Source organism: Halichoeres trimaculatus, unplaced genomic scaffold, assembly GCF_033239565.1.
Source record: "Halichoeres trimaculatus isolate MK-OKI-2021-1 unplaced genomic scaffold, fHalTri1.1 fHalTri1_scaffold_22, whole genome shotgun sequence".
Taxonomy (NCBI): domain Eukaryota; kingdom Metazoa; phylum Chordata; class Actinopteri; order Labriformes; family Labridae; genus Halichoeres; species Halichoeres trimaculatus.
In genome coordinates, this window is record NW_027437200.1 from 21,401,937 (window position 1) to 21,414,757 (window position 12,821).

A 12,821-nucleotide genomic window follows, 5' to 3' on the forward strand; every position below is an offset into this window, starting at 1 on the left:
TCTCCGTAATAAACTATTTTATTTTGAAAATCCCGGAAATCCCGCTATCCGCGCTCCCGCCATGTTTTGGGAACATTCCCCAGTGAGCGCGCGCTTCCCGCTCTGTAGCTGGCTGCCTGTCATCGCTCGCGCTGACATCACACGGAGGATTTGTTACAATGTCAAACACTTACAGGCAGCGCGAGCTCATGGCTTCCCCGCGCCACAATGAGAAACATCGCCACGTCCTGCTGCTCATCCTCTAGAAACACGGAGCCGCGTTCACTTTTTACGGTTTCTCCCTTCGTCCTGGACAGGATGCGTTTGAGGTAAGACTGAAATCTCTGCTCTGTTTCACCAAGAGTGCTGCTCACTGTCATTCCTGACTGAGCTGAATTAATTCACGTGGCTGCGCGCATCTAAAAAACCGACATCTCTGAACACGAGCAACATCTTTGGCCTTTGAATGTCTGTCTGAAAAGTTGTCCGGCTTTAACATTGACTGGTGGGTTGTTACGTAATGAGTGCGGCCAGTGCTGAGCAGATGTTACGCTGAGGTGCTGTGATGAGAAATCTCTGGACCCAGATGCTTGTGAAGAGACAGCATCCTCTGTAACATCCAGAAAACAAATATACTTTACAGAAAATATTTCACCTTACAAAACATGGTAAGAGTGTCAACACAGCCTTCATTTTTTTATTGTTTAAGAGCGAAATATCAGTAAAAGAAACAAAATAATTTGGTTTTATTTTTCAGAATAATAAAAAAATAATATTAATAATTCTACATATTAATTTGTGAACTTAACTGCTTCAGATACAATTTCTACAATATAAATTTTAAACCTAGGCTTAAATCAGGAGTTTTGTACATTACAAGCTGATAATATTAAGTTATCACTGTTTTTCAAGCCTGAACATTTGAAAAACATCCCCTACAACTCAAGCTGAAGTAACCCAGATGCTGTATTTGTGTCCTCCAGCAGGTCTATGTGAGCAAGTGAGCCAGGTCAGAGGTCATGCTGCGGAGGGAATCTGACTCCCACGGCCTGTTTTCCTCCGGCGAGACGTCTGACAATGACTGCGAGGTGAGGTCACTTGTTATTTACTGTTATACATTTGCCCACCTTCATAAACGTGTGCTTTCAGTCATTTCATACCTGTCCTTGACTCTGAATTTACAAACTGCCTGCCTTTGTGCCAGTGTAGTGCAAGAATCTGAGTGTTTTTTTAATCTGTACATTTTATGAAATCTTGTTTTATTCTTATGATCTAGAATTTAAAATTTGAAATTCTATAAATTTTCATGTTGTTGTTAAATATAATTTCTAGAAGCCCAAAGTGACGTCCTTAAACTTTAGGTTACCAGTACGAGATCTGTCTGTACACAGAAAATAAATCTGAAGTTGTGCATATCATATCAGGTAGTATCAAGTTGTATCATATCATATCATGTTATACTGTATCATGATAAACTGCATCAATTCATGTCATATTATATCACGTCACATCATCATGGCATTTTTTATCATATATCATTTTGGGTCATGTTAAATTATATAATCTTGTATCATATCACCTAGGGATGGGTACCTTTCACATTTGATACTGATGCCTGGTACCTGCAATTGGTTTCCGTACTGAACAGTACCAATTTCTGTACTTTTTGGTGTTTATGCGGTAAAAAATATAATTTTGTTTAATAACAAAATCTCTCTTTTTCTAATTTAACATACTCATGCGTCACTATATAACCTTGGAATGTTGTGTTCAAGTCTAGCATGGAAAATCACCTACTCTTCTACTCCCTCACAGTCACAATGATGCATCTAGGGACCTAAAAATGGTACCTTTTGGTTTTACGTGAATCAGTACCGAGTTCTTATGACATAATACATGACATATTACGTTACAGAAATACAAACCATGATACAACCTCATATTGCACAAAGTTGTATCAGGTTGTGTCATATCATATCATATCATATCATATCATATCATATCATTTCATATCATATCATATCATATCATATCATGTCGTATCATGTCATATTGTATCATGTCATATTGTATCATGATGTATTGCATCATGTCGTATCATGTCATGTCATATGTCAAATTGTATCATATCACATGATCATAGTATTTTTAATCATATTTTATCATATCATGTCTTATCATGTCTTATCATATCATATCATATCATAACATATCATTTCATATCAAATCACATCTTATATCATATCATATCATTTTATACCATATCATATCTCATATTATGTATTGAGCTGTATCATGTTGCATCATGTTGTGTCTCATCAAGCCATGTCATATCTCATACCAAGTTGTATCAGATTGTTTCATGTTTGACCATGTTGTCTGGTATCATGTCCTTTTTTTATGGAGTCCTGTGATTCAAAATATGACATGATATGACGTCATGTTGCATGATGTTGTGTCAGATTGTTAAATCATATTGTATGTGTGTGTATGTGTGTCATTCCATCTTATTTGCTATCATGTTATCATATCTTACTATGTCATATAGTATCATGATGTATGGTATCATGTCATATTATGTCATGTCTTATCATGTACCTCTCATTGTTTTGTATTATATCAAGTCTTATCCTATCATGAAACTTAGTTTTCTATATTGGCATTTTGTATGTTTGGGACATATTGCGAATGTTTTTGTTATTTTTAAAAACTCTAAATCCCAAGGAATCCTTGATGATTAATTTTCTCTTGAACATTAATCATTGTAGCTGTAATTTATCATCTCTAGTGACTCAGATGTTGGACAGTGCCGGTCACCCATTTGCCACTTTGAGCACTTTAAAACGTCAGTAGGTGGAGAAGGTTAAAAGCCTGCAGTTCCATTGCTGAGCTGCATAAAAGGAAAACACAAAACAAAAATCTTTTTAAAAAGTGTTGAGTGAATACATCTGTATTTGTTCCACATGATTGTAAGTTATGTAAGTTTGCGTTTATCAAAGCAGACCCCAGTTTCTTTACCGGGCTTTGTTAATGTGCAGCTTGGTAAAGATAAAAGGTACAAGAGGCTCCTCATAAGTCAACAGTTCACTGTTGTTTATCCTCTCTGTCTTTGTCTCTCTGTCTCAGATGGGGGCGAGCTGCGGAGAGGTAGATGTAGTGTGTCTGTGCGAGGCCGGTCCCTGTACACTTTATTCAGAAGCACACACGCCTACGCCGGTGAGTGCTCAGGCTTCCTACCTAAGTGTCCGTGGCCGGCACTCAGAGTGTTTCTTCATGTGTTATCTAAATGCGTTATCCTAACATCCCACTGACCTCTCAGTCTGTCTGCTCCTGTGCTGAAAGTCTAAAAAGAAGCGCTGGCAGACGGCTCTTAAAAATACTTTTAACGAATAATCTAATTAAGTCTCCTTTGTTCTCAGGACACACTGCGATGTGAACACTGTGGAAAAAACAGAGTAATGATAACCAGGTACTCGGAGGGATACGGCACTGAGGTAATGTGAATCCTAATTAGAAAATTCAGAAATAAAAGGATCTTTTTGATGTTTTTAATTTGGTCAGCAGCTGCAGAATGTGATTGCAAGTGACACATTTATGACTAACATCGTCCCGAAGGTCAAGACACAGAGGCCAAATCCAAAAGATTATGTAAAAGGAAAATGGAGTTTTAACTCTTTTGGAGCTAAAAGATAATATTTTCATTTTGGATTTTTTGGATTGAACACAAAAAATCACGTGAAAATATTGTAAAAAGAATGTTGTCATATCTGTTCATATTGTATTTAAATGGTTAATATGATATCATACTGTATCATTATGTTCAGTAGAGTAGAATAGCATATCAAACTGCACTGTCATTGCTTAATTGTAACACATTGTTTCATATGTAGTATCATATTGTACAGTATCTTGATCTCATTGCATCCCTGAAGCCACACTTAGTGTTGAATTGCACCAAACCACAAAACATCTGTTTGCGTCGAATTGCGCCTTAACATGTCATCAATTTGTGTTAAATTGCACCTAAAAACAGCTATTAAGTTTGTTTTGAATTGCACTTTAGTACATCGCATCAGTTTGCGTTGAATTACACCTTTACACATCGCATCGACTCGTTTCAAATTGCACTTGAGCACATTGCATCAATTTGTCTTGAATTACACCTCAACACATTGCATCGATTTATCTTATATCGCACCCAAACACATCCCATTGATTTGTTTTAAATCCCACCGGAACACATCCACACAGTTTGTGTTGGATTGCACCTTAACACATCGCATCGATTTATGTTAAATTGTGCTTTCATACATCACATCGATATGTGTTAAATTGCACCTAAACACATCGCTATAGTTTGTAATGAATTGCACCTAAACTTATCTTTTTAATTTGTTTTAAATAGCACCTCAACACATTGCATTTATTTGTGTTGAATTGCGCTTGAGTACATTTTATCAGTTTGTGTTGATTTGCACCTAAACACATCACTTTAGTTTGTTTTGTATCATACCTTTACACATCACATCAGTTTTTATTGAATCACACCTGAACACGTAACATCAGTTTGTGTTGAATCGCACCCTAACACATCACATCTATCTGTGTTGAATTTCACTTAAATACATTGCATCCATTCGTGTTAAATCACACCTTTACACATTGCATCGATTTACGTTGAACTGCACCTTAATACATTGCATCGCTATGTGTCAAATTGCACCTAAACACGTTGCTTTCGTTTGTATTGAATTGCACCTAAACTTAACTAATTGATTTGTTTTGAATCGTGCCTTAACACAGCGCATTGATTTCATGTTGAATCACACCTAAACACAACACATCAGTTTGTGTTGAATTGCACCTCAACACATTATTTTAGTTTGTGTTAAATCGCGCCTAAACACATCGCACCAGATTGTTTTTAATTGCACCTAAACACATCGCACCAGATTGTTTTTAATTGCACCTAAACATATCGCACCAGATTGTTTTTAATTGCACCTAAACACATCGCACCAGATTGTTTTTAATTGCACCTAAACACATCGCACCAGATTGTTTTTAATTGCACCTAAACACATCGCACCAGATTGTTTTTAATTGCACCTAAACACAACGCATGAGTTTGTGTTGAATAGCACCTCAACACATTATTTGAGTTTGTATTGAATTGTGCCTAAACACATCGCACCAGATTGTTTTTAATTGCACCTAAACACATCGCACCAGATTGTTTTTAATTGCACCTAAACACATCGCACCAGATTGTTTTTAATTGCACCTAAACACATCGCACCAGATTGTTTTTAATTGCACCTAAACACATCGCACCAGATTGTTTTTAATTGCACCTAAACACATCGCACCAGATTGTTTTTAATTGCACCTAAACACACACGAGTTTGTGTTGAATTGCACCTAAACATAACGCATCAACTTTTGTCGTGAATCGCACCTCGACACATCACATCAATTTGTGTTAAATCGCACCAAAAACGCATTGCATCGATTTGTTTTTAATGCACCTAAAAAGAAAGCGTCTATTATTCTGAATTGCACCTGAACACATCACATCAGTTAGTTTTTAATTTCACCTAAAAACATTACAGTGGTGTGTTAAAATCGCACATTAACACATCTGCGCCACAGTGGCACCACTTTGCATGCTATCCTGCAGGACTGAATCGCACCATTTAGCGTTGTTTATTGATTGATATATAAATGTATGTTTTTTATAACAAATTAGCATCATTAGCTGCAGGTCACTGAAAAAAGACTGAATTAAATGAATATTTAAAAAAAAAACGGCCAACCATAAAGGTAACAAAACCAGCTGTAGATACAAAGGATAATATCTGAGGGTGATATTGTGGTGATGCCCAGGCGTCAGTTATTTTCGGTGATGATGTTTTTAAAGTGTCTTCAACCTTAATCAGTTGTTTTTGTTAAACAAAAGACGCAACTCAGGGTATTTTAGACAATGTATCCACTCAGTGAGTGGGAGCTCATAGATCATAGTGCTGCTGGGTAAATAAGACCAAAGGAAGAAAACACTACGTTAGTGTCTTTGAGCTGATTAGTCATGTGAGCTGATTCATGCATTAGAACAATGGTGATGATCCAAAGTGACGCATGCAGACCCTCACACATCACTATGATCTGTTGTTTTCAGTTTGAAAATAGTAAAAGTGATGATTCACTGCTGTTTCATCCAATGACTGCGAAATAAAAGCCCCAGGGAGGGAATGTGGAGGTTGTGACAATTAAAAGCTTTCACATTTTCACCCAGACAAACACGTTTGTCAAAACTTTCCAACAGAAGTTACTGGAACATGTTACATCTTCATGTTTCTGACGAGACCGGCCGTGTTTTCTCATCCCTCTGCAGGAGGAGTGTGTACTGTCCGACCCTCAGGGAGACAGCGATGCAGATGCTGATATAGAGGACACAGATTGCAGGTTGGATGCGCACAGACGCACATTCCCACCCAGCGATGTGACGTCACCGTCGGTTTCTGACCTTGTGTGTGTTTTTTTTTCCAACTCCAGACTCCAGGAGCCAGGTTCTCTCCAGCGAATCAGCTCGCGGCGACGCAAGCGGCCGCGGGTGGCACGGCAGGACACCACGGAGAGCGAAGACGACGGTGGGCGGAGCCACAGGTCGCATCGCTGGAACCTCAGGCTGAGTCCTGACAGAGCGCACAGCAGAACCATACTGGAGGTAGAGAACACGGGGTCTGCACATGTGTCAGGCTGTTCAGCTTTAAACTACGAACATGCTACGCTAGCATCACTAAGTTAACTCCCTTTTTTAAGTGACCATCAGGGTTTAGGAGCAACCGATTAGCATCCTTAGCAGTGATGGAATTTGTTGAAATTGTAGCTTCAGCTATAAGGTGGTTTTGTTGATATACGTAAAGCTTTTGATCCAATTAATCATTCTTTACTGCTGAAGAGGGCACCTTTCTTCATCCCTTTCTTTATTATTCCATCCAGTCTTTGAGCTCTAATTTGACCCCTTTGCTCAACAACTCACCAAAATCGGCACACACCTCGCAATCGCCAAAAAATTTGAATATGATACCAAACTTGACCCCCAACATCCCATAATTTGCTCTCTAGCGCCACCTAGGCACACTTAAACGGCCCTAGAGAGATGAAACCTACATCAAAATGTTCGTCTCATTGAGACCCACAAAAAAGGTAGGGGCACCACAGCCCTATCTCGCGCAGGAAGCCGGCAATTTGCCTTTCAAAATAAGATTTTGCTGTATTTTTACCTTTTCTGCAAAAATGATCTACTCCGACACCATAAGTGGTATCGGCTTGAAATTCGCTCACATGATAGACTAGACCCTGCTTTACAAAAGCTGTGCTTGACTTGGACGTTTTGGTCCCGGTTTTGGAATGACAAGCCCTCAAAGTCGGTAAACCCAAAAGAAGCCCTCTCAGCTTCCTCCATCTAAAAGCATGGGATTGCTCAATCAACACCATGCTGTCTGCCACATTTAGGCCTCTAGACAAAAAAGTGAACGTTGTACAGCATTAAAAATGACATGGATGGATTCCTGACAGAATTTCCTACAAAAATATTATGTTTTAAGATAGATTTGGGTAAAATTGTTGCTTCTTTAAGGAGTTGTTTCCAAAACTTTTGTGAATAAATTTCACCCTGCACTCTGCTGCAGTTGATGATGTCACACACTGATTAGGAGTTCCGTGATGATGTCACACACTGATTGGGAGTTCCGTGCAGCTGGTCATGTGACTCAGCAGAGGAAATAATATATGGTATCAACTGTCATAGCACGAAGAGGGCCAGAAAGGGATGAAACCCTAACAGTGGAGGGGTAATAGGTATGACAGACCAGCAGAGGGGACCAAGCGAGGGTACGAGGAACCTTTTTCGGTTACAGTTTGTTAATAATTTTTTTGTGGAAAAAAATATTTTTTGTGCAAGCTTGAAGCATAAAATCGAATACTCATTCATTCCATCTTTTTCTTCCAGGAGAGCATATCGCAGGTCCGACCTTTGGTGATCTGCCGCCAAAGCGCAGAGAAGCAAAAGAGCCCGACTGACCTCCCCCAAGACTCCGGACCCTTTCTGTCTCTCTGGCCTCCATCGCCCTCTCTTCCTCTCATCCTCCTCCTCTCCCTGCCTCTGTCCCTCTCCCTCGTCATCGTCATTGTGTCTTTCTTTCTCCCGTGGGCTACGAGCACTTGACCCACCGTTGAGTTTCCAGAAATTTGCAACTTAGTGAATAGCACAAAAGGGAAAAAAATTGGTGCTTACGTAGACCAGGCAGGACTGATATTCGCAGCTTCATTCTGGACTTTAAGAATCCACTCAGTGCTTGCTTTTGCCTCATAAAAATCTCACCTTCTGTCTCACTTTCTCACCCCCTCGTTGGTAAAAATAGACCTCTCATCTCGCTCCTTATTCTAACGAGCCACAGGAGTGATACGTGGGGGGGACAAGGTTTCAGGGCTGCAGGTACACTCAAACAGGAAAATAACATATAATTATACCCACGATGCTGCTGAACTATGCAATTCTTCCGTTCCTGCAGCGGCATATTTACCGAACATCTCGTGTTTCTTTGGCACTGTCGTCACCTTCTCAGTCCCCTTCCTTCTTTTCTCTCTTTGAGGATATATTTCATGAAAGCAGGGACTACTGATTCTAAAATAGAGCATGCCCTAAATGAAAAAGCAATAGCAGGAGAGATCTGATAGCTTATGATCTACTGTACATCTGCTGGATTAATCAGAGGGTTACGTGTATTATTTTACTTGTTGGAGACTGATTTGAAAACCGATGGCTCCTTTTTCTTCTTCTTTTCTGGCTGCACTCGTGTTTGTTTTTTAGTAAAAGAAAGCGACCTCAGAATAAAATGAGCTTTAGTAGAGTTTACTCCCATTTTAAAAGAGTCTTACTATCATATTTAATAATATTTATGTTTATATTTATGAATCATTATTTAAGAAAAAATAAGCTTGACAATCAGTCACGCGAAATATTTCAGACTGAAATAATTGGAACAAAGCCATTTTGTCTTGGCTTCTCCGCACTGTGTACTCGATGTTTTTCTATGTTTTTAAAGTTGTAGTTCTCTTTTTTTTCACAATAGGAGAGTGGAGCCCTTTCTTTTCAAAATAAGATCATGTTTATTACCTTTCCCTCTCCTCTTTGTCGTAATGCCAGTCTGGAGTCTTTAATTTGATTTCTGTGTTCATTCGTTGTGTACTCTGTGTTTCAGAAGCTCAATAAAACTAGATTGTATTTTAACAAAAAAAGGTTTCTTTTTGTGTCTCTTGTGAAAAACATCGTGTGTCAGTGTCTGTGTCTGCTTCGACCCCTTCCTCTGCCTGAATGTTGATGTATGTGGATGTTGTATCGTGACATTTCTGAGTGGAAAGTAAGCGTGGTTACATCAGCCAATCACAGAGCACCCAGTAAGCAAGTGACTTTACGTATTGAAAGCAGGTTGAAGAAGCTAATCAGAGCAGCCACGATAGCGGCTACACAACCAAAGAGAAATGAAACGCCAAACAGATAAAGCTTCTTCGTAAACACAGGTGAAACTTAGCTCGACTTTCACTCGCTTTTTGGAGCTTGGAGAGCAGCATGGGCCCAACAGTAACGCAAGTTGGCTTTATGTTAATAAGGTATGTGTGTGCTGCAGCTGGCACTGAGCCAAGGAGGAGGAGCCTAGTTTGAATGCTGTTTTTACGAACAATTAACAAAAACCCTACTTTGAAAAGTGTTACAAGTTCAATTTTACAGAGATGTGACATTCATTAATATTATGAGTTGGAAGTATCAAAAAATGTATAAAAACACAAAAAAAGTGAAATAGAAAGTAAAATTACAATATCTTCCGAGCACAGGGTAAAAAAGAGAAGATGCTATCTTAACCAAGCTACACCAATATAAGCTACACTATCTTAATGCAACCAACTTGAAACTGATCCAAACCAAAGTAACCGAAGCTAATCTAAACTATGCTAAGCTAATCCAAACAAAACTGACCACAAATTACCACTCCAAAGACAAGATCACATTAGCCAAACAGTCTAACTAAATGCAAGATAGTTAGCAAAGCTAACCTGCTTTTAACTCAGCAACCTCAGCTCAACCAGCCTAAGCAAAACTGATCTAAACTAGCCAACTTAAACTAAATAGCCATAGTTAGATTGTACCTAATATAAACTATCCTTTGTGGGTTAACCTGAACTTTACAAACTGAAGTTTAGCTAACTTACAACTAATCCACGCTTGAAAAACCTCAAATAAACAAACTTAAGCTAAACCAACTCTATCAAAGCCAAGCTAAATCGGAGCTAAACTGACTGACCTAGCAAACTGAGTTACACTAAGTTAAGATAACTTCAGTCAAACTCAACTTAACTAAACTGACCTAACCTCAAAAACTAAACCAGCATAACCCCAGCTACACTAAGATAATTAATCAAAGTCAAACTTACTTTAACTAAACTAGCCTTTGTTTGATTAACATGAACTGTACCGACCAAAGCAGCACTGTTGTATGCTAAACTTACTTTAGCTAATATAATCCAAGTTTAACTGACTTAACCTAATAGAGTAAGGGTAATTTCAGTTTAGCTAATTTAAGATAAACTATTTTAGCTAATATAATCTAGGCTTAACTGACATTGGTCAAATGACCTCATCTAACAAACTTAGCCAGGATAATCTGAACTAAACAAGCATTCTAATCTAAATTAACTTACCTTGGTCAGTCTTACCTTACCTTAACTAACTAGCTGAACTGAGCTTTAGCTAATGTAATCTGATCCAAGCTGAATCAAACTAAATTAAGCCAAACCAAACTCATCTGTGTTAATTAACCTGAACTAAACTGGCTGAAGCTGACCTGTTGCTAGCATGCTAAACTTATTTTAGCTAATCTAACCCTAACTCATTAACAAAGCTAAGAAAACCTGGACCAAACTGATTGAAGTTATTCTGATCTAAGCTAACCTAACAAACTGGGCTAGGATAACCTCAGATAAGCTAACTTTTGCTTAAGTGCCCTGGAGCAGCTAGTTAGAGCTTCATGTTAGCGGTTCAGATGAGACCATTAAGGGTTTCTTTTCATCTCTCCTTTATTGGCAAATGAGCGCTTGTCTTAATGCTAAACTTGCCTTGTAAATTAATTGTACCCTAGAATATTTCCCTTGAGAAAACGAGGTGTATGATGACAATACTTCCTGCACTTTCACTGACCTGAGGAGGAAAAGAAAGCGGACATAGTTAGGCTTTATTTCCCAGCAGTGTTTGCTGCTCTTGAGGAAAGGGCCTACGGGGGGAGGGTCCCTTAATGAGGCCGTCGCTCCTTCCTTTACTGCGTGTGTAGTCATGGTGATAATCAGGGCTGCAGAGGGAACAAGAGTTTTCTTAAGGTACACATCGTGCCAGGTATAAACACCTGAAAATTTAGTTTCAGTTTCTGTTTAATGCAACCTGTCATTTCCTCTTGGGGTTGAATGTTACGTGTGTGCTGTCTCGAATGTTAATGTCTGTGGAAAGAGCAGAGTCATTGTGTCCTCAGGTAGGAGTTTTGTTTGAAAGCGAGGTGGTGCCCACCAGTTTCATTTGCAACTCAACCCACTCACGGTGCTTCAACTTCAAAGCGTTTTAAAAGAAACCCAGCAAGCACCGACCAAATTACAGGGAGACTACGTTTCCTCTGCGTTCGTAAGGATGGAAAGTTCAGTGAATTATTGCTGGGCTCTTCTTTAAGTGGTATTTCTGGCAGACATGTCAGAGGCTGTGATGTAAAACTGACTCTCTGATTACACAGCTGCAACACTGATACAAATATACACAAGATGATCTGCGCAAGTGTTTTTATGTAATCCTGCAAATTATTTACCAAGATGCAATCTGTTTTCTGCATCAGGAGCCAGGTAGAAGTCATCCCAACAATGCAAGGAGAGAGTGCCTCGAGTGCCTCTGTGAGGGGCCTTTGTCGGCTACTCCCGATCCCCCACAATGAATTCCTAAGTCAAGGTTGTGCAGTCTGTTTTTCCTGTCAGCACAAAGGGCAACAGGTGTCAAAGTGTTGTTTTGTTGCCCTCTGCCTCCGTCTTCCCCTCTCGACTCGGGATCCTTGACCCAGATTCCGGTGCTTTGGACGTGGAGGAGCAACGTGATCCCACTGATGACCTGCAAGGCATTTAATCTTGATTACAGAGTCATATGGTGCGATATTAAGACGGCAAGAGGTTTTAGTTCACCAAGTTGAATAGGCACGGACCCAGCTGCCTCTGGGGCTAGATCACCCCCTGGTTTATTACTCAAACGAGTCATCTGCAAATTTGAGAACTCAAGAGCAGCTCATCATGAGGGATAACTCCCATGACTGCGCATCCACCTTTGTTATGTCTTGCACGGACTGCCCAAGTGGGCTTGAATTTCAATTACCTCGTGATACGGTACACTGTAAATAGCAAGTCGTCATGCCATTCTCATACGCAGGAGGTGAGAAAGGCAGGAGAGGAACAAACGGACAGCACAGCTGGTGCCTGCAGACATGTGAAGACACGCAACAACAATAACAACATCCTTTCACTGGACTGCTGCTGGATTTTCACTCTGAGTTTTTCCTCTTAAAGCAAGTAAGTGAACTGCTGTCTTGCAAAAACTCGAGTGGTGCTAAAGTGTTGCAGGATTTAAAGGATTAGTGGAAATTAAAGAGGGCACTGGAGGAAATGGCTGTTTCTAACCCGTGCCCCCAGAAGGAGTGGGATGCATGGAGGAAAGAGATGGAGGGGAACAGGAGGAGGAAATTGAGGGACAGGTTGAAACGTTG

General features: G+C 39.6%; 1 protein-coding gene across 2 annotated transcripts; it reads left to right on the top strand.

Annotated features, from left to right (window-relative positions):
- The first annotated feature begins 61 nt into the window (after window positions 1-61).
- Window positions 62-9,246, top strand: LOC141811348 (uncharacterized). 2 transcript variants are annotated; one of them, XM_074699372.1, is made up of 7 exons: window positions 62-308; window positions 966-1,067; window positions 3,106-3,195; window positions 3,399-3,473; window positions 6,371-6,441; window positions 6,532-6,703; window positions 7,991-9,246. In XM_074699372.1, the coding sequence occupies exons 2-7, from the start codon at window positions 999-1,001 to the stop codon at window positions 8,204-8,206; spliced, it is 693 nt and encodes a 230-aa protein (XP_074555473.1). In that variant the 5' UTR covers window positions 62-308; window positions 966-998; the 3' UTR covers window positions 8,207-9,246. The 2 variants fall into 2 exon arrangements, with proteins under 2 accessions (XP_074555473.1, XP_074555472.1); XM_074699371.1 differs by having other exon boundaries at window positions 963-1,067; window positions 7,991-9,245.
- Window positions 9,247-12,821: the final 3,575 nt, after the last annotated feature.